This window comes from Temnothorax nylanderi, unplaced genomic scaffold, assembly GCF_030848795.1.
Source record: "Temnothorax nylanderi isolate EJ_2023f unplaced genomic scaffold, tnyl_v1.0 TNYL_tig0204_pilon, whole genome shotgun sequence".
In the NCBI taxonomy this organism is placed as follows: domain Eukaryota; kingdom Metazoa; phylum Arthropoda; class Insecta; order Hymenoptera; family Formicidae; genus Temnothorax; species Temnothorax nylanderi.
In genome coordinates this window covers 191,262-210,193 of record NW_027249266.1, presented here as the reverse complement: position 1 = coordinate 210,193, position 18,932 = coordinate 191,262, and the positions used below count along the sequence as shown (strand labels likewise).

The 18,932-nt window shown below is 34.7% G+C and overlaps 4 protein-coding genes across 7 annotated transcripts in view; 1 reads left to right on the top strand and 3 right to left on the bottom strand.

Moving 5' to 3' along the window:
- Nucleotides 1-1,936, bottom strand: part of LOC139778972 (uncharacterized) — a 31,078-nt gene extending 29,142 nt beyond the window's left edge. The window contains exon 1 of one of the 2 annotated variants that reach the window (XM_071717153.1): nt 1,429-1,936. The gene's annotated coding sequence lies outside the window, so the exon portion shown is untranslated. The remainder of the gene's footprint in view (nt 1-1,428) is intronic. The other variant, XM_071717152.1, reaches the window with a different exon arrangement.
- A 5,265-nt stretch (nt 1,937-7,201) lies between these two features.
- LOC139778981 (delta(3,5)-Delta(2,4)-dienoyl-CoA isomerase, mitochondrial) lies at nt 7,202-9,418 on the top strand. Of its 2 annotated transcripts, XM_071717172.1 has the most exons (8): nt 7,202-7,321; nt 7,472-7,587; nt 7,816-7,963; nt 8,038-8,126; nt 8,221-8,348; nt 8,505-8,785; nt 8,884-9,010; nt 9,150-9,418. In XM_071717172.1, the coding sequence occupies exons 2-8, from the start codon at nt 7,539-7,541 to the stop codon at nt 9,246-9,248; spliced, it is 921 nt and encodes a 306-aa protein (XP_071573273.1). In that variant the 5' UTR covers nt 7,202-7,321; nt 7,472-7,538; the 3' UTR covers nt 9,249-9,418. The 2 variants fall into 2 exon arrangements, with proteins under 2 accessions (XP_071573273.1, XP_071573272.1); XM_071717171.1 differs by lacking the exon at nt 7,202-7,321 and having other exon boundaries at nt 7,338-7,587.
- LOC139778982 (dynein regulatory complex protein 8) lies at nt 8,818-10,857 on the bottom strand. Of its 2 annotated transcripts, none has more exons than XM_071717173.1 (5): nt 10,722-10,857; nt 10,262-10,378; nt 10,062-10,182; nt 9,751-9,961; nt 8,818-9,038 (listed from the first exon to the last, which is right to left on the bottom strand). In XM_071717173.1, the coding sequence occupies exons 1-5, from the start codon at nt 10,807-10,809 to the stop codon at nt 9,030-9,032; spliced, it is 546 nt and encodes a 181-aa protein (XP_071573274.1). In that variant the 5' UTR covers nt 10,810-10,857; the 3' UTR covers nt 8,818-9,029. The 2 variants fall into 2 exon arrangements, with proteins under 2 accessions (XP_071573274.1, XP_071573275.1); XM_071717174.1 differs by lacking the exon at nt 8,818-9,038 and adding an exon at nt 9,493-9,615.
- Cpsf1 (cleavage and polyadenylation specificity factor subunit 1) lies at nt 10,628-18,728 on the bottom strand. Its single transcript, XM_071717158.1, has 21 exons — nt 18,124-18,728; nt 17,832-18,046; nt 17,183-17,493; nt 16,851-17,101; nt 16,576-16,757; nt 16,186-16,470; nt 15,903-16,076; nt 15,414-15,548; nt 15,174-15,323; nt 14,664-14,825; nt 14,342-14,577; nt 13,904-14,114; nt 13,658-13,824; nt 13,196-13,442; nt 12,938-13,123; nt 12,558-12,806; nt 12,333-12,485; nt 12,084-12,260; nt 11,731-12,004; nt 11,495-11,624; nt 10,628-11,374 (listed from the first exon to the last, which is right to left on the bottom strand). The coding sequence occupies exons 1-21, from the start codon at nt 18,290-18,292 to the stop codon at nt 11,188-11,190; spliced, it is 4,251 nt and encodes a 1,416-aa protein (XP_071573259.1). The 5' UTR covers nt 18,293-18,728; the 3' UTR covers nt 10,628-11,187.
- Between the last annotated feature and the right edge of the window lie 204 nt (nt 18,729-18,932).

Sequence of the window (18,932 nt, the reverse complement as noted above, 5' to 3'; positions counted from 1 at the left end):
CTTTCTGTAATTCTACCTTTATTCCTAGTTTAGCGTAGGACGTGTGATTTATTAAACACGAGTTTGAAGCCCTCACGACGAATGTGTAACGCAGTGAAAATACATTGTGAGACATTGCGTTTTAAGACACTTGCAGGAGACCGAAAACAGACCGGCAATGTAACAGAGACGAGCAGAGACAGAATTTCTAGGAAATAAATCTCGAGTTAGAGATCAAAAGTCCCGTTCTTAACTATAGGCAAAATTTAGAACGACAAGCGTGAACTTTCGTGCGCCTTGGGACAATTGCTTTAATCAACTCTTGTAAAATAAATCTTTTTAGATGCAGATGATGCATGGAAAGTGGTGGTTTCGTTTTAAAATGTGTAACTTTTTGCTCTTTCAGCCTTGCTTGGAAAATACAGCCAACTTTTTATATCAATTTAATACCCCTATCTAATGCAACAAATAATTTTTTGATAATTATATACTGTTAATAGAGTGATTGTTTGTAAAAATGGGGAAATATTTTTATCTAACTCAGATCGTCTTTAATATTCGCAATACGTTCTTCTTGCGCTTCTCGAAAAGGCATAAACGCACACGCTCCCGTCTTATTGCAGACGTTATTATCAATTAACCATTATTGTCGCATATCACCAGTGCTAACGGAGCCGTAGATGTTTCGTAATCATGTTCGAGGTTGCGAGAACGTTGAAATTATAATCGTTCCATCGCGGCAAAAATATCTCACTTACGAATTTTCACGAAGGCGTTGCGGTAGATGCGATAAATTGCGGAATTCTGCAGTATCGTGAAAATTTGCCCGTCGTTCCTTAATGACGCCATTATTCTTAGTAATTAATTTCGGCATTATTAAGACGATGTACAAGTTGTCGCAGCAATACGTCCTTTAATCTGAGATTCATGTCTGCAGTTCTACACGCCATCAGTTGACGTGACATTAACATTTACACGAAACACATTGTAAAAGAGCTCCGTCACTGTGGCATAATAGAAACTTTAAAGAGACTATTAAAAAGGTTATGAAACAACTATGTTTTATGAAAGCGTATTCAGAAACAACATAATTGCTGGCGATCGATTCGATTGCTCTAAACTGCTGTTACGGACACTCCAGCGATAATACTGTATTGCGTTAATAACATTTGTTGACACTGTTAATTATTATATAATGTAATCTGTGTTAACAGTTGTACTGTTATTGTATTAAGGGCAAACTGAAATAATTGCATTACGTATATATAATTCTGCAGTAATGGTTCATTGTAATTGGAGTAACGGAAGGGGGATGCAAAGTTGCATTAATTCACTGTTGCCAGCGCGGTGTTTAAATAATCAAAAAATAACGATAGGTGGTAAATTAATCGACACAATAAAATACCCCTTTTATTTCGGACACGCGATCGTTGTCGCGGATGCACTTACCTCTGCCGAACACGAAGAAGACAGTGGCGAACCGACGTCTTCCGGTCGCTGTACAAAATTCCTATGGTGCGGCGCGGAAAAACACCCCCACATCTGCAGTACTGACGGTTCGTTCCTCTCGGAAAGGCACAGGTGTCATCGCACTGTCACGGCGCACGCAATTCACGATTGCCGCATAGGATACCGCGGTGTGTGTCTCTCTGTCTCTCTCTCTCTCTCTCTCTCTCTCTCTCTCTCTCTCTTTCTCTCTCTTTTTCTCTCTCTCTTTCTTTCCCCCTCCCTCTCTCTCTTTCTCTCTGTTTCTCTCTTCCCCCTTCTATTTTTCGTCTTGCCGTACGTGACGTATCGGTAATCGCGACTCGAGAAACAATCGGGAATTTCGGGGAGTGGATGGAACGTGAACCTCGATCGATGTCCGTGCGCAGACTGCCCGCACCATCGTCGCCGGTTGCCTCGCGTTCGTCATACTACTACGGTCCCTCGTTCCGTCTTTCTCCCGCGCGTGTTTCCGCTCTTTCGTTCTTACCCCCACCGCATGCTCTCTCGCCTCCCGTCTCGCTTCCACATGCGCGCGGATTTCCCTTTAAAATTAATTAATTAACAATACGTTGCATGAGGAAAAAAATCACGTAACTTTACGTGCCTATGTATTTAATACACATTCATTTATAGAAATCTCTAATAAACGTTATATAGAAAGGGAAAGCAGAGAAGGAATTGTAATGAAAAAATGTTTGGCATTATCTTTTCTGCTAAAATTTTGTCAATGTTAAATTTGATAAGTCATTTATCAAATTTTTTATGCCATTGATAATATTACATGTTGCCATATGGCAACATAAAGAAGAAAGCCATTCAAGAAGGTTTAGGAGTAATTCATTGGATATTGCCATGTGGCAATAGCAGAGATTCACTGTGGGTTAATTGCATTAAAATATAATAGCAATCGCACAGCTGACAGTAATTTAAGCTTCTTCACGTACCTTTTAAGCCGATGACACCTACAGACTTTTCGTAGGATGTCGCTTCTTTCATCATTTTCTTCCCCGGTATTCAGTTCACCATTCTCTTCGTAAATACCTTTATCGATGTTAAATAGCAACGTTTATATAGTCATTATTTAATGACGTTATTCATTGTTTCTCTTGTATAATAATGTCACAAAAATTTTGCCGATTTTTAAGTTATCAAAAATGCAGATACAAATATGAAATATAAATGTGCCGCATTTTATTTAATGCAAAACTGATGTGCGGCATATTTATATTTCATATTGTACCTGTATTTTTGATAACTTAAAAATCGGCCAAATTTTGTAAGTAAGAAATTAACTTTTACCTGTCTATCGTTTATATATTCACTTAATGTAAAAGTTTCTTTTATCTGCTCAGTGTAATACGTTATTAAAGTATTAGTTATATATCGTACTCATAATTTAAACACACCGTTTAATAAATTGTACGGTCAGTTTATGAAACACCTGAACCGAGAAACATCTGTTTAATTAATAATGTATAAAATAATTACGACCAAAATTTTCATTTTTAGCGAAATTAAACGCATCATCGTTACGGACACGCTTGAAGTCAGTAATAAATTCATATAAAAGTTAGTAAAGAATCCACATAAAAAATTATTTCGCCAGCGTCTTTCTTTCTGGAAATTATGTAATGACCAATAAGTGAATCGGATGATTTTCGTAATAGTACGTAAAGTGCTTTCATAATCGAGAAAAGTTAACTTAAACTACACGGTAAATTTCGTGCCACTTGGAACTCTCGGAGGTCCAAGTCCGCCGAAGTCCGTTGTCGAATATGTGACGAGACGTCATTAAGATTCCGTGCGTCGGTTTCAAAACCAACTGGCATTTGTTCTCTGTAAGTGTGAGATAGAAAAAGGGCAGCACACCCGAGGCTGGCGTTTTCCTTTTACACGGCGATCGATAAACTCCGTCTGTGTCCGAAAAACTAACTAAGTATATTCTTTAACGCGCCATTATCCGCGCTGTTCTAGCGTCGATAATAATAGAATAATTAACGCTACAATGAACGAACGTTGATAATAGATTTAGGAATAGGGTATTAATTAGCGTAATACGATGCAACTTCCGCATCGCAATGGAAAGATCGCAGAAACGATTGCTAAAAGATATTTCATCGCAAGATCACAGTACAATAAGTACATTGCGGAATAAACGCTTGCGAAATTTTCGGCCTCAGTCTTTATAGGAACTCACAAATCTTTCGGAGATGAATTTTCTATTACTTTTAAAAACCTTAAAGCGAATCACGCTTACGATAAAGATAGAATAATTTCGAGAATAACCCGAGAGAGAAATATGAGAGGCGCGGACAAACGATTCCGTGGTCAATACAAAAACAAATGAAACGAATTAAGGACAAATAGCCGGCGAAATTATGAATAGGGTTTGCACTTGCCGGCATCGCAATTACGTTTCGTTCGAGAGTGACGAGAGGCGTCGCGTTTCGTCATCTTTAGAAGCGGTCGCGAACTAAGGATCGGAAAGCCTCCGCTATTCTATATGAGAATCTTAGCTCGTTTAAGGTAAGTAACTGCCACGCAAAAACTGGACATTCCGCTGGTGTTTGTCCTTTTTTCATTCCACCCGTGTGTTTTTCCCCTTCCCACTTTTCATCGCTCCGCTCGAAGAGCGATGGTGACACTTCAGCCTCCGCTAGATGCACGTTGTATATAATCCCGATGCAATCATCTAAAAATATGTGCGCGCACGTTCGTAAAGCTGTTAAGAGATAATTATCGCGTCGCGAGTGCACGCGAAGTGCAACTCAAAATGCAACGAAAGAAGATACATTGAGATAAAGTAGATGGCACTTCGGATCCGAGCTTTCAATTTAAAAATACTTATACTTAAGTATTCGGTCAAGTAAAACTGAAAGGAATTTATGGTCTTGTGAAACTGAATATTTTTCAAATTTTCACGAAATAAGAAATCGCGGCGTATATATTTAAAATTTTAATATATCACACTGTCGTTGTACTTTAATTTCGGAATTTCAGAATATATATATATATATACATATACATGTGCTGCATAATTAGAATATTGAGAATGTAGTTAATCACAATTCATTTTTTAGCAACCTTAAATTAAAATTATAATAATTATTAAATAAATTTTTACTGTTCTTGTGGACGTAAAAGAATTAATTTGAATCTAATTGAGAAAAATTGTGTTTTATTTTTAAAACATTATATGTAAAAATATCTAAAATTAAAGAAAAATTTCACGATTAAATACATATATTTAAAGGAAAAATGTATATAAACGCCTACAAAGTGATTACGAAGTATACATATACTTGTATATATTATTGAAAACTATAATAGCCTCGAGAGAAACTTGACTATAATTTTATAATTATCAAGTGTCCCAACGCGAGTCCGGGGATAATTAAAGAGTACCGACTTTATCGATTATTCTCGATCATATATCCAATATAAATATTTAAACATTTAGCGTACAGCGCAATATTAATTTTACAATTTATAGAAATGCAATATATACAATTATGTTTTTACAAAATTGCATTTCTGTATTTATCATCCATGCTAACTTGGCTTCCTGTTCCTTTCTTTATCCGCAGTATTTGTGAGAGGGCGTTAGCGTACGGTGGATTTTTTAAATTATACAAATTGTAAAACTTTCGGTTTTACGAATTGCTGAATTCAATAATAAAACGGATGCGCACGTCTTTGTTTTGTTTCGATCAAAACCGCGCGAATAATTATCTAAGGTCAAAATTTTTTTTGTGCTTGATTAAGATATATCTACCAATGTACTATTGGTTCTAAAAACATTTATTTTTATTTGTTAAAAGATTTTTTACTTTAAAACTTAACATATCTTCAAATAAGATTATACTCTTAAAAATTAATACACGATAAATTGTAATACTGAAAAATTAAATTGTTGAAGTGTTTAATTTATCAAAAATCTTTTCAATATATTTTAAATACTAAAATTGATACAAGATTTCGCAAAAAAAGGGAAAGAGAGATTACTTTTTAATACTGTATATAATTTTCATAAATGCATTGCATACGATTGAAATAAAAAATAATTAAACACTCACCGGTACGATGCGCAGCGACGAAGTTGTTGTTACACGCTCTAATCTGTAAAATATAAATATATCTAAATTAAAGTCCCGTTCAAAATAATTAATATTTCAAAAAATAATTACTGAGCGCATCTTATTTTTTATTTAAAGAATATCCCTCTATTTAATATCCCTCTATAAGGGATATTACATTTAATAAAAATATTACTCGAAATACATTGTTAGTAAATTAGATTTAAATTCTTACAAAAGCATCTGATAAATATAAATATTTAATTGTTATATAAATAATCTAAACAATTGTAATTTAATCATTATAAGCGTAACGAAGCATTATATACAACAAATATTTTAAGTATTTTATTAAATATTTAAACTCTCGAGATAATGTAAAATTTTATTACATTGTATAACATAACGTTGCAAAACGGTTGCACAGAAACGCGCTTATGCGGTCGTTGCGATCGAATTTCCGCGAAAACGATTAATTAGGCAAATAAATAATAAATTACTCACCCTACGGTTGCCTCGTCGTTGCCGGACGCCTCCTCCCGGGCCCCCTCCTCCTCTCTCGTCCCAACCATGGCTGCTCCTTCACGGCACTCACTCGTAATTAACACTCGCGAGATTAATTGAGATCGCGCACTCCCACCGCGCACTAATCACCAAAGTTCAATGATCGCACGGCATTATACTGTCGGCACTCCCGGCGTTATAATCGCACGCGATCCGCGCTTTGTCACGTCGCGATAGAGGATCAACGCGAGAAAAATACGTTCGCGCGAAGCGAAGTCGTTGGCGATCAGTGCGCGAATCTCGAGTAGCGGAGGAAATTCGAAAAGCGCGCGGCTAACTTCACGCGTCAGGAGCAAACGATGCTGCACCTGCTGCTTTCAGACTGCACTTCCGTGCACTCTCGCGTTTTGCCCAACGAAAATTACGTATGCTTATGTTTCGATGCTGTATTGTAATATATACAAATATAAATACATACGTGAATTAAAATGGAAAAATAACATCCGCGGAATGCGAAAGTATATAATCGCGTCGACTTTTGTCGATTATGTTCGCGCTCGACGATCGGGCTCAATTGTCTCAATCTCGCGAAACGCGCGTCTCAACACGTCGCTGCAATAATGCACGAGCGCCGAGTACTCTCAACAGATCGATTAAATACGTACGGTTCTCTTGATTATGATAATTAACTAATTAAACGCGTCGCCGTGACGCCGCTCGATCTCATCCATTCCATATCCACGACGCTCAATGACCGAAGTTAGTAACTAACTGTTCGAATTCGGACATGTAGCGTCGGCATGAACTTCGCTCTGATCGAAATAGGCGCCAAGTGTAATATTCTTTCAGAAACAGCGTTCTAATTTCGAAGGCACTAATAGTTTGTTATTCAATAATTTACAAAAATATTCAAGTATTTAAAAATCGGAAGGAAGGAGGACTGAATCATTGGTAAATTTTATTAATTAGCTATTACTGAAGATATATATGTACCACGCAAGCAAAGCTTAAATCTACAATTTCCCGCCGCTGGACACGTGATCCACTTTTAGTTCAATGCTTCCGAGAATAAAGCTAGAGGGTGCTGAAAAAATTGTGAGGACTCTGTATGTATCCCATCCCCTTTAAACTTTACATGCATGATATGCGTACGATAATATAAACCTATTAATATTTTTATCGAAACGCTTAATTATTACTGTTACTATATGTTCACGCGAGTGTTACTTCTGTATAACTTACGATAATTCCTCCGCGTAAACGAGTGAATCATCGTAAGTTACTGCAGAAGTAACGCTCGCATAAACCGTAGTATTGTAGTATATGTGTCTCTGGGCGTATATGTGTATATGAATATATATCGTTGCACTTTGCACTTTTTAGATAGTAGGTTTAGATAGTTAAATTTATGTCGTGTAATATAGGTACAGTAACGCACGTTCAGCTTTATACTTCACGTTCAGCTTCATTTCTGTCTGTCAAACACTTGGGATGGCAATAAATATTATGAAGAATAGATTATCGGGATCAATTGGGAAATGTAAGCTGCATAGATGCCTCATCCTTTGTTTTCAAATCTGTTTAGCGTACTGTTTAAAAACTTGCATATTTTTGTACATCTTCAATCAATTATATGATCAGATGTTCCTCTTCCACGTCATATTTTTTTAATTAAACAGTTTTAATCAGTTGAGAATCTTAGTTATAGAGATCTAGTTGTTATGCGATAATTATAATCTCTTTTTTATTAAAACATCCTTAATTGCAGATTTACAAGCTGCCACCGCGCTGAGATACTCCACAGAAATGTCGCCGACGTACAAAACACTAGCAGTATCTACTCCAAAACCGTTTGTTTACATGGTCAAGTTGAATAGGCCGGAGAAACTGAATGCAATGAATCCGACTATGGTGAAGTAGGTAATCTCTTGTCGTCTCCCTGTTGTTTCATGACTAAGCGCTTATGCTCTCATGGATTGTTTTCTTTTAGAGAATTTAAGGAGTGTTTCAAGGAATTATCAACGAATCCAGATTGCAGAGTAGTTATTCTGTCAGGTGCTGGCAAGGTGTTTTGCGCGGGTAAATTGTGAAATAAATATAAGGATTATTATGTATGTATTCATCTGAGTGCCGAAAGAATTTCATTTTGTAATCCGACAATCTGACGTTGCAGGAATTGATCTGCAGGGGATGATGGAAATAGGTCAAAGCTTAGCGGAACACGAGGACATCGCGCGCAGATGCAAACTTCTAGAGCCTAAAATTAAGGATTTTCAAGATTCATTGACTGCTATAGAAGAGGTATCTCAAAGTTATTCACAAAGATATATATATATAGTAAAAATGTATTACGATTTGCATTTTCTATAGATCTAGTTTTCACTGATAGATTGTTTTATTGTGCTTCTCTTTTTAATTTATATGATCAAAATAATGGACGCAATATTATTTTGACAGTGCTCAAAACCTGTGATAGCTGCTGTGCACGGTGCATGCATTGGCGCAGGTGTGGACATGATATCCGCGGCTGATATACGCTACGCTTCTTCCAATGCATATTTTCAAATAAAGGAAGTTGATATAGGTATGGCGGCTGATGTAGGTACGCTTCAGAGATTTCCAAAAATTGTGGGATCTGACAGCTTGGTAAGAGAGCTTGTTTATACGGCGCGAAAGTATCCAGCTACTGAAGCGCTGGAAAGTGGATTTATAAACCGCATGTTGGATAATGAGGAGAGGTAAGATAACAGATACATTGAAACAAGAAATATAAGCTTGTAATGATTATTCGAACAGAATGATATGAATTAATATGACATTTATATTTTCTACTTAGCTTATTGAATAAATCAATAGAAGTTGCTGAAGATATCGCAAGTAAGAGTCCAGTTGCAGTGCAAGGTTCAAAAATGAGTCTGGTATATTCCAGAGACCATTCTGTTCAAGAAGGATTGGATCATATTGTGAGTGCTTTTTTTCTGCTTATTCCACCTGGAAATTATATAATAAAAATTTATTATTTGCTATAAATATATGTATGAAATAATTTCTCATACTTAGAGGGTTGTTTCGATAATACGTTTTTGGGATTTATTTCAATAGGCGATGCAAAATAAGGCAATGCTTCAAAGTGAAGATTTTTTGAATGCAGCTATGGCTCAAGCTGTTAAAGGTGATCCTCCAATATTCTCCAAGTTATAAATTATTTTCATTCTTGGTTTTAATATTTCTAATATTCCTGATATTCCCAATATCACATAGATATTATATCAATGTTATATTAATGTTAGATATAAATGGGTACATGTATTTTTTGGAAATATATTTATAAACAAAATATAAAATAAATTTATATAACTTTTCTAATCACAGATTTGAATATTTCTTATATTGATATCATATCCTTTTCATATAAATTATTGCCACTAAAGTAATATATTTTGTGTCAGGTAATATCTTCCTTAAACAAAATGCTTTCCCATCTGCGCCTTTTAGGCAATTCTGCCAATTTTGCAGTTTCCATTTCATCAACAATATTATATACATTAATATTTTCGGGAATTTTTACCTGTAATTTTTATATCTTGAATGATGATTTCAAACAATATATTTAATAACGCGACGATTATTTAAGATAAAATGTATATTCCTGTTAAAAAAATTTTTTTTGTAATATTGCAAATAAATTTATATTTTTACGCACAATTAGCAAATTGATGTAATGCTCATAATTAATTTTTCCAGTTTCGGCATCGCAGGCTACGGCCATCATATCGGCCACTTCTTCCTTTGTAAATGGTTCCCCAATTTCCATAATTGATTTCTCTAAATCATCTTTCATGATATATCCGCGATTTTCAGGATCTAATAATTGGAACGCTTTCAATAATTCTTCTGGTTCTGCTGGTTTAAACCTAAATACCGAGCAAGTTTATAGTTACTATGTTATATTATCCATTTTCTGATGCATCGACTACTTATTTCGATAACGAAAAAGGTTTTACTTAAACATACTTGCGTTCGTTAATCGCTTTGCTCATATATTCCACAAATCTGTTCAGTGGCACGCAATTATTTTCGACATCTTCTACTTCTACTTGTATTTCTTGTAACTCAGCTTCCGTGATGACACATCCTGTTAAATAATGTAAAAGAATTTGAATTGTGTGTTCTACAAAAGAAACTTATTAGAATTTTTATAATGTGAACATTACCTAATGCTCTAATTATAGTTCCCAAATCTCTAACATCTACCTCTCCACTCCTTGCATTATCAAACACATCAAACGCTTCGCAAAGTCTTCTTTCTAACAATGATGGTTCAATAGGCACTGAGTAATAACATTAAAATTGTTAAATATTGTTTGTTAAATAGACAGAAATTAATACTAAGATACTTACTGATACTTCACAAAATCTAACTTAGAAACTTTTTTAAAGAAATATGAGAAAAAGAGAAGAACGATTTTCAAGGAACTTGACAATACAACTAGCTTTCAAGAATTGTTTGATCAATAAGTAATATGAAATTGTGTAATCTCAGGGAAGTTTTAGTCTATAATAGAGCTTTCTCATGTAACTATCTTTATATGAATCGTTCATTTATTTAAAAAATTGGTAAATTTTATTTTACATCTGTACATATTAATTACAAGATCTTTGACTAGTACGTACATTTTTGAGTCTCTCTTCGTAAAGTTAACCGTCTTTCGACGATACTCTTTCTGGCCAATGATGAAGGCGACATAAATGATTGATGCATTTTTGAAAAGATATGTCGTCACAGTGACGCAATATATTTCTATTACTTAATTTAATTGTGCATAAATAAATTCATGAGCCTATGTGGCAAAAAATTATCATAAAGCACTCATTTTTTATGTAATAAAATACAATCAATTATATGTCCGTTTGGTATTGTTTGATATTAAAGTGCAATAAATTTAGGTTCAATCAATAATATAACATGATGTATGAGTTAAACAATTGCAAGATAATTGTGCAATGCTGTGATCATTTCAGGATGTACATACTATTCATACATGTAACATTTAATAATGCTACAGGCAGAGTTTTATATCTTATGCTATTTTCAATATAAAAATAATAAATTGGCTATATAAATATAATACAATTGCAATTAAAAATGGGCCGTTTGTCGATCAATCTCAGTAATATCTTCAATAATCTCTTGAACGCGCGTTCCAATTTTCTTTGCCAAATCTGCTTTCTCATTGTTGGGTAAGAAAAGGTAACGCCAAACCAAATCGCCATCAATGATGCCCCTTGCCGGATTCCCTTGATTTCGTACGTAACTTTTATACGTGCTGAATAAAAGAAAGGATTTCATTTATGTTAATAATATTCTCAAATATTCGAATAATTAAAGTAGCAAGTAAAGTAATTAGCAAATGTGTAATGTCTATATAATTTTAATTGAAACTTGCCGATAAGCTTTTGGATTCAAGCCTGCAATGTGACAGATATGTGTGACCAGCACGTTTTGTAACATAAGTAATCTCCGATATGTTTTTTCTGGTACTGGTAGAATGTAACCAAGGCTGCCGTCCAACGATGCTAAAATGTAAGAAGAGATATATTCGCATGCAAAAAATACTTGAATATTTCAAAAATATTCCATTAAAGGGTTATTGCTATTTCTAAAATACACGTTTCGACTTACCGTACATAGTAACATGTCTTTTATCAGCACCGGAAAACTGTTTCTTTTCATTTGCAGGATCGGTGACTCTACATCTAATACGAAAGAAAGTGTTTACTTTTTGTCCTAGATGAAAATCCGCCTTTCTAATTAGCTTTTGACCTCCCAGACTTTCTCTGGACTCCGGTTGATACATAAATAAAGCTAAATTGCTCTCCCCATCAGCCACAACAAAACCTAAATTTGTATTATCAATTAAATACTCTATTGTGTATACTTCCGCAGGTCTAAAATCCTGTAACAAAATAAATTATATATTTTGAATGCATTCATAAATATATAATTTATGTACATTCAAAATAAATCATACTCACTCTGCTGACAAGAGAGAGTGTCCTATATTCTTCCTGAAATCTCAGCAAACTAATGGATTTGTAAACGTCGGCTATCAGAATAAGACTTTTAATACTTAGCATTTGATGGATGTAGATTTGGGTATCAATAAAAGCGACTCCAACAAGATCGTTATCTTTTAATTGCCAAATATATATCTGCAACAAAACAATGTTTAATGCCATTTACAATGGACGCAATTCTTGTAGAATTGAATCAAAAGGGAATACCTTTTGTCCAACAGCTGAGACTAAGAATCCTGATACTTGTGTTATAGCAGTTATAGGTCCCTTTTGTTCCTTCGCATAAATCTGTTTAAATCTATTTTTAGTTAATGGCTGGCCAGGCTCAGGTACTACTTCAATTATGTCGAATATAAGTATCTGAAAATTTTAAAAATAAGATCATTAACTGATAAAACTTGAAAATATTTTCTATATAAATATAGAACTCACTCGTCCTCTGCTTGTGATATCTTCGCCGTAATTATAATTTGTTCCTAATACTATGTAACCTTTCAAACCAGATCTTGTTCCTTCGTAAGCCAGAGATACATTCTTTAAACAAGTGACATGTTCCCATTGGTCCAGCTCGATTTTTGTATTGGGAATAGTTTCCCATGAAACCGGAGAAAATAGCACAATGGAAAATTGTTCTTGAGATGGATAAAGAAATCTTTCTGGACGTTCCTCTTCCGTAAATTCCTAATTGATAAAAAATGCATTTGGCAATATTAATTTTTAGTGTCTCTAAATTTGGTACTCTAAATATTTGATACGTAGATATTGATAAATATTCTGAAAAATTGAAAAAGATAAAATTTATTTGTCAATACCTTGTCTTCGCCGTTAAATCTGTAGTAACTTTTCAAAGGTTCAGCTGTGCTTGTTATAACGCAGTAGGTCTTGCTTTCGAGATGGTACGTAACAAAATGCGGGGTACATCGTAAGGGAACTTTTCTAACTGGCCACGGAGCGTCGTACGATAAATGAGTTGGTAAAACGCATATCCGTAGCTCTTCCTGGAAAATGAGATCTGTGTCATCTTATCTTACTTATTATGAAATATATATATTGAAAACAACGTTATATACCTTTCTATTAAAGTACAGGAAACCTTGAGGGCAATTAATATTATTAAAAGCAGCGAAAGATGTGACGGAGCCATCAATGCCCATTGGATGCGTGCGTAATTCACCACGTCCAGTCAAAAATATCCAATGTGGATAATCGCTGCAGATAAATACTCCATTATACCCGGCGATATTGCTAAAGTAACGCATCACGCAAATGCGAGAGTCGCTCGTGTTCCTTGGGATATCTTCCTCCTTGGGTCTTGGACTGTGGAGGAAATTCAGTTAAAAATTGTTTTACTTAAATAATTTAAATAAAAGAGCTTTTTTTTAAATACAAGCTCCATTTTAATGGAAATAAATAGTACAGTAATAGTTATTTTTTTAAAGATGTTGTATATAATGTAGTAATTATTATATTAAAATTACTATTCTATATTATATTAGAAATGATAGTATCATATATGTTAAAATTACTCGAACCTTAAACGTCCCGGAATTATTCCATGGTCCAATTTCTTAAACCTCAGTTTTAGATATCCCTTTGGATACCTGTAAGCTTGATATATTTGCAATTCTGAGTCGAGACGTACTAAGAGCATCGGCCGACTTCCATGATGTCCTAGAGCAACCATCAGAATTTCACGGACCTATAAAAATATATATTTGTTAAGAGCACAAGATTTTTAAGATTTCCAATACAAAGAGACACATTTGTAGATAAATTACCTGCATATCAGGGTGGGGAATTTCATTGAGTGGCGTTGATTGCAAAGTTGTGGATTCCATACTGTCGTGCAATACATACTGGCCGAAGCCAAAGTTGCGAATAAGATAAGATAATCGTAAATCAGGTAAGGAGTAGATTTCCAGCGTCCCACTGTCTCTATATACAAGTAGCCAGTACGTGGACTTAATTTCTTGCAAATGCCTTTGCCACCTATTACAAAAATTCGTATCACAAAAATGTATATTGATACGCTATCCTTTTTATATCAGAGATATAGGATGTACTTAAAAAATATTTGGCCGAATATTTCGTCTCTTCTAAAATTCTAATTTAATAATAATAATAATAATAATAATAATAATAAACGTTTAGAATATAACAACTTCAGCCAAATACTTTAGAAACACGCTGTGTAACGAATAGCTAAATAATTTTACCAAGGTAGTTTTTTAGCAGTTCCATCTGATGCTTTTGGATATGATGGTGCAGGCATTTGGAATGCTGGGGCATCGCCGTACAATAGATCGTCTTCATTATCGATATTGCTAAGTACGGACGGTTCCTCTACATTGTATTCTTCTTCAGTCTGCTCATCGTCTGCATTCTCAAGTAATTGCGTTGTAAAAATCCCGCTTACGTCTCTATAAGCGCATAATGCCTCTATCTGCGGCCGCTAAAGATATACACATACAAGTAGTATAGATTTCAAGAATAGTTCGTGTATTATTTATGTAACATTAATTATAAAACTCAACTTACAAACAGTAGATTGGCAGTTTGAGCATGCAATCTTGCTGTGCCTCTGACTTCTCTAAGTGTCAATAACATCACTTGTCCGTCTTCCGAGAGTAACGCTACGTATGGATCGGCACAACTTGCATGCACAATTGGACAGCCAAGATCTATAGGCATATGTTGAATCTGTAATTAATAATAAATATATAAAAGTTAGTATTGTATAAAAATGCAAATGTATTTATTTAACGGTAAAATTAACGAAGAAATAAACGCATAAATCAAAGAAATAACATAAAAATATCATTTACTTTGCTTCTACGTTTGCAAAATTTGTATTCAATGAAATATTTAAATTCACAATAAATTATATCTGAGGATTGTCAATTAATAAAGATATTGAGTATTCTATTTCCAGTTTATAACAAAGATTTTATACACAAGATTAGTTTTCTTCATTAACAAAATGATAAACAAAAGCAAAAACCGCTCAAATAAAATCAACCTAATGAATATGAGGATTAATGTGCGTACTTGTTCAATGCCTTGCAAAAGACGCACTCCCATTTGAGTCACTTGTACAATGTATCGGTTAGCACCAAGATTACCGGCGAATACTGTACTCCCCTGTGTACTGAATCCACTCTGATCTACCTCATTAATCTCTTGACCGGTTTGCAGAATCTGTGAATGAATTATATTACAAATTAAGTATTAATTATCATCTAAGACATAAAGCAACACTTAAATGTTATATTAAAAATATTATTATACCATAGTTGAATCTTCTTGACTCAATATCAAGAAAGCGTGAGATCCTTCTGCTTCCGTCTTGATTTCATCGTTATTTAATGTGCCAATGACAGTCCACATGTCTTCACAGCCAGGTAGTTCAAATGTTGTCACAACCTATTTTTATTAAAGAGATTTATTAGAACACAATTATACTTTCAACAAATGTGGCGTCTTATAATTTGTAAGATTAATTTTAGTAATAGATAATCATCAACTTTCTCTGGTTAATCTAGAATTGTTCTTTCCTAAAAATGTACACAAGTTCTACAAATTCTATAATCAAATGTTTTCCTCTCGATTAAAGCAAGCATTAGCTTTGTCTAAATTAAATATTCAAGAAACTTGAAAGAAAAAAATGTATAATAAATAATATAAATTTAATTTTACTGTAGCAATCAATATATTAAAATTTAGAATAGGAATTGTCTACACATATAATATGTAAGTGTAAGTATGCTTTAATATTACCTGAGGACGTATAGAACGTTGCAATACGCAAAGTGCACCATTCTTTCCATATCCAGATGTCGTCACAAGTTCTACATCAGGGTCTTGATTCTGTAGAAATTCTTCCGACAGGAAGGCTGGTTCTCCCATAGAAATATTTCCACATGGTCCAATGTTCAATAAACTGTCACATACCTACGAATAAAAAATTAATTGCGAATGATACAGAAGAAATAAACAATTGAAATTAATATACAACAGAGGATATATCATGTATAATAAATAAGAAAAGTTGCTGGTATACCTCAAAAATATATGAAGTGATCTGAATAGATGTATGAGTTTCGCTACCATACACTTCTAACTCTTCTGGATCTTTGATATCCAATACATCCGACGCCATCCAGTCGCCAAGAAAGTCTTGCTTCGCCTTCTTAGCTGGAGTTTCTTCGCTTTCATTTTCTTCAATGGTAATCTCACCACCATTCAGAGTTTTCAAAGTTTCCGGTTCCTTCTCCGTGAATCGCAATAGTAACGAATTACCAAGTCGAGAGCCGAGGAAAAGATAATTATCATCGCACATACATACCTAAAATATAACAAATATATAACGTAAGCATACATGCTATCGAAAAGATAGATATTTGCATACATATATAGCGATTAAAAATTAAAATCAAGTACAAATGCTTACACATGATGTTAACACACTAGCAGCAGCCTTGTCAAAGTGAAATCCACGCACAGATCGCATACTGTCGGCAAAGAGAGACAAAACATAGAGTTCTCCACTTTTCAAAGAAATAACTAAACGATCCGCAGATATAAATGCTACCTGCGCTCCTTCCAAACTCATCTTTACTCCTTCCTGCGGCTCTGCAAAAATAAACCAAAGTAACGAGTACATATTTAATAATTAATACATGGACATCATAAATTGTACATAAGACTACTAGAAATTCTGCTTACTTAATGGGAAATTTGTACTTGTGTCTGCTAAACTGTTAAGTGATACTCCATAAGGTGGTATGCTTTGATTCAAATAAATAAGCGAGTTGACTGCCATTATCAAGGTGCCACCCAGCGGTTTCTTCACAGGTACAGCTTGGTAACAGTCAAACGGCAAATTGGAGACTGACCAAATGATAGGATGAACCCTTTGCTGAATATTCAAAGATATGGCAACCATTGCGCAAGTATCCTGTCTCACTGCGATACGCCTGTATACACAGATCACAATTATTAATGATTGATGGATATTAATCTCTTATTTACTTGGTTAATATAAAACTGATCCTTACCCTGAGAATGTTCTTACTGGTTCGTATAAAATTAATAATGTAGGTTCATAATATCCATGCAGAAACTGTAAGTCTATCACATTATCCATCTTCTCCTCCAGTGTTTTCAATACTATCATGTATGAGGACAATATTGGAGTCTTATTGGAAGACGATAATTTCGCGGTGTCAAGTAGGTCACCGTCATCAAGACTAGGGTCCTTACGAAAAGGTAGCACAACTAGTTTTCTACCGAATATCAACATTACTGCGCATCTTCCTTCAGGATCCACTCTTACTATCGGTATATGATGATGATTCGTCCATCCATCCTAGTCAAATAAAATGTAAGCTAGAGATATTTGTATGTCGCTAAGAATAAAATTTGGGTTGGATAGCTCAGCGTTAGGGCAATCGCTTGCCAAGCAAGAGATCCAAGTTCAATTCCTAGAATTGTCATCCCACATATAACATTAGAAATTTTGAATCAAAGAATATTGATAAAAACAAAGTATCTAAAACACAAATTTAATCTCTCTGTGACTGAAAATAAACAGATTGTGTCATTCCTTGAAGAATAATATATCTCCAAACATTAATAGCTTCAAAAATAAAAAGTTTATTTTTCCAGAATGAAATAAGCTTAGCCCGTTCCTGTAAAAATTGCAACCTTTATCTCTTCCTCCTCAAAGTAATGCAACGACACGGTCCTCAGGTCATGAACGTCCTGATCGTACTCGACAACGGACAGTTTTGCGTCGCGGAAGCTGAGCAGCAGAGAATCCCTTTGCGATCCGATGAGATGAACGGCCTGCATGGACATGATGTTCCCGTGCAAAGTATACTGCGCCAAGCACTCCAGTTTCATTTTAGGGGGGCGCATTTCTGCAAGAAAAAAAATATACAAATATGTATTCTGCTACTTTAGAATAAGGTGTTAAAAAATTGAAATTGAAAGGTACCTGTGTATTTTTCCCTTCTTGTCATGTCGACGTCGGGAATTAGGCGAAACACCCGTATAACATCCGCGCCGGCAACAACGAGACATTTCTCAGTACGGTTGAAGAAGTGACATGTGATCGCGTGCTCGACTCCCGTTGCGGGATGAGTACTTTTGCATATAGAATACATGACCGGGGGTCACAGATCGTCGCAAATTGTCGCGGATATATCCGCGGAAAGATGTTTACTTCGAACAGATTAACTCCGGAAGGCTGGAGCGTAACGTGTACAAATCGCGGTCGACGCGGTCTCAGGAAGGTTAGGTCACACTTTAAACAACAAACTGGGGTTAGGTATGCACCAAATATTCCTTTTCGAACCGTTCGAACGAGTTTCAGAACGCACCGATATCCGTTTTAACTACACTCTCTGCACCAGGAACGAGATTATTAAACTCCGATCACAGATTAATAGATTAATCTTTATCTTTTTCTTGGTCTAAGAATTTAAAAAAACTAGTTTAACTTTTTATCTTTTTCTAGTTCTATGAATTAAAAAAAAAAAAAGTAATTAAGTTAAATAATCGAGATTAAAAGTAATTTACAATTGATATAGAAACAGACATTTGCCAATTGAATTAATCACCGATTAAATTAATCCGAGTTTATTAATCAAACTACATGCATTGAAAATTGAGGACTGCGTGTTAAACGTTCGAATTCATCCGATTAGATTTTAGAACAAAATGGATAGAGATTTAAGATAATCTGATTGGTCGAGTTTCTCAAAGAGTCAGACAATGGGCCTTCAATGCGGATCTGATACGGGC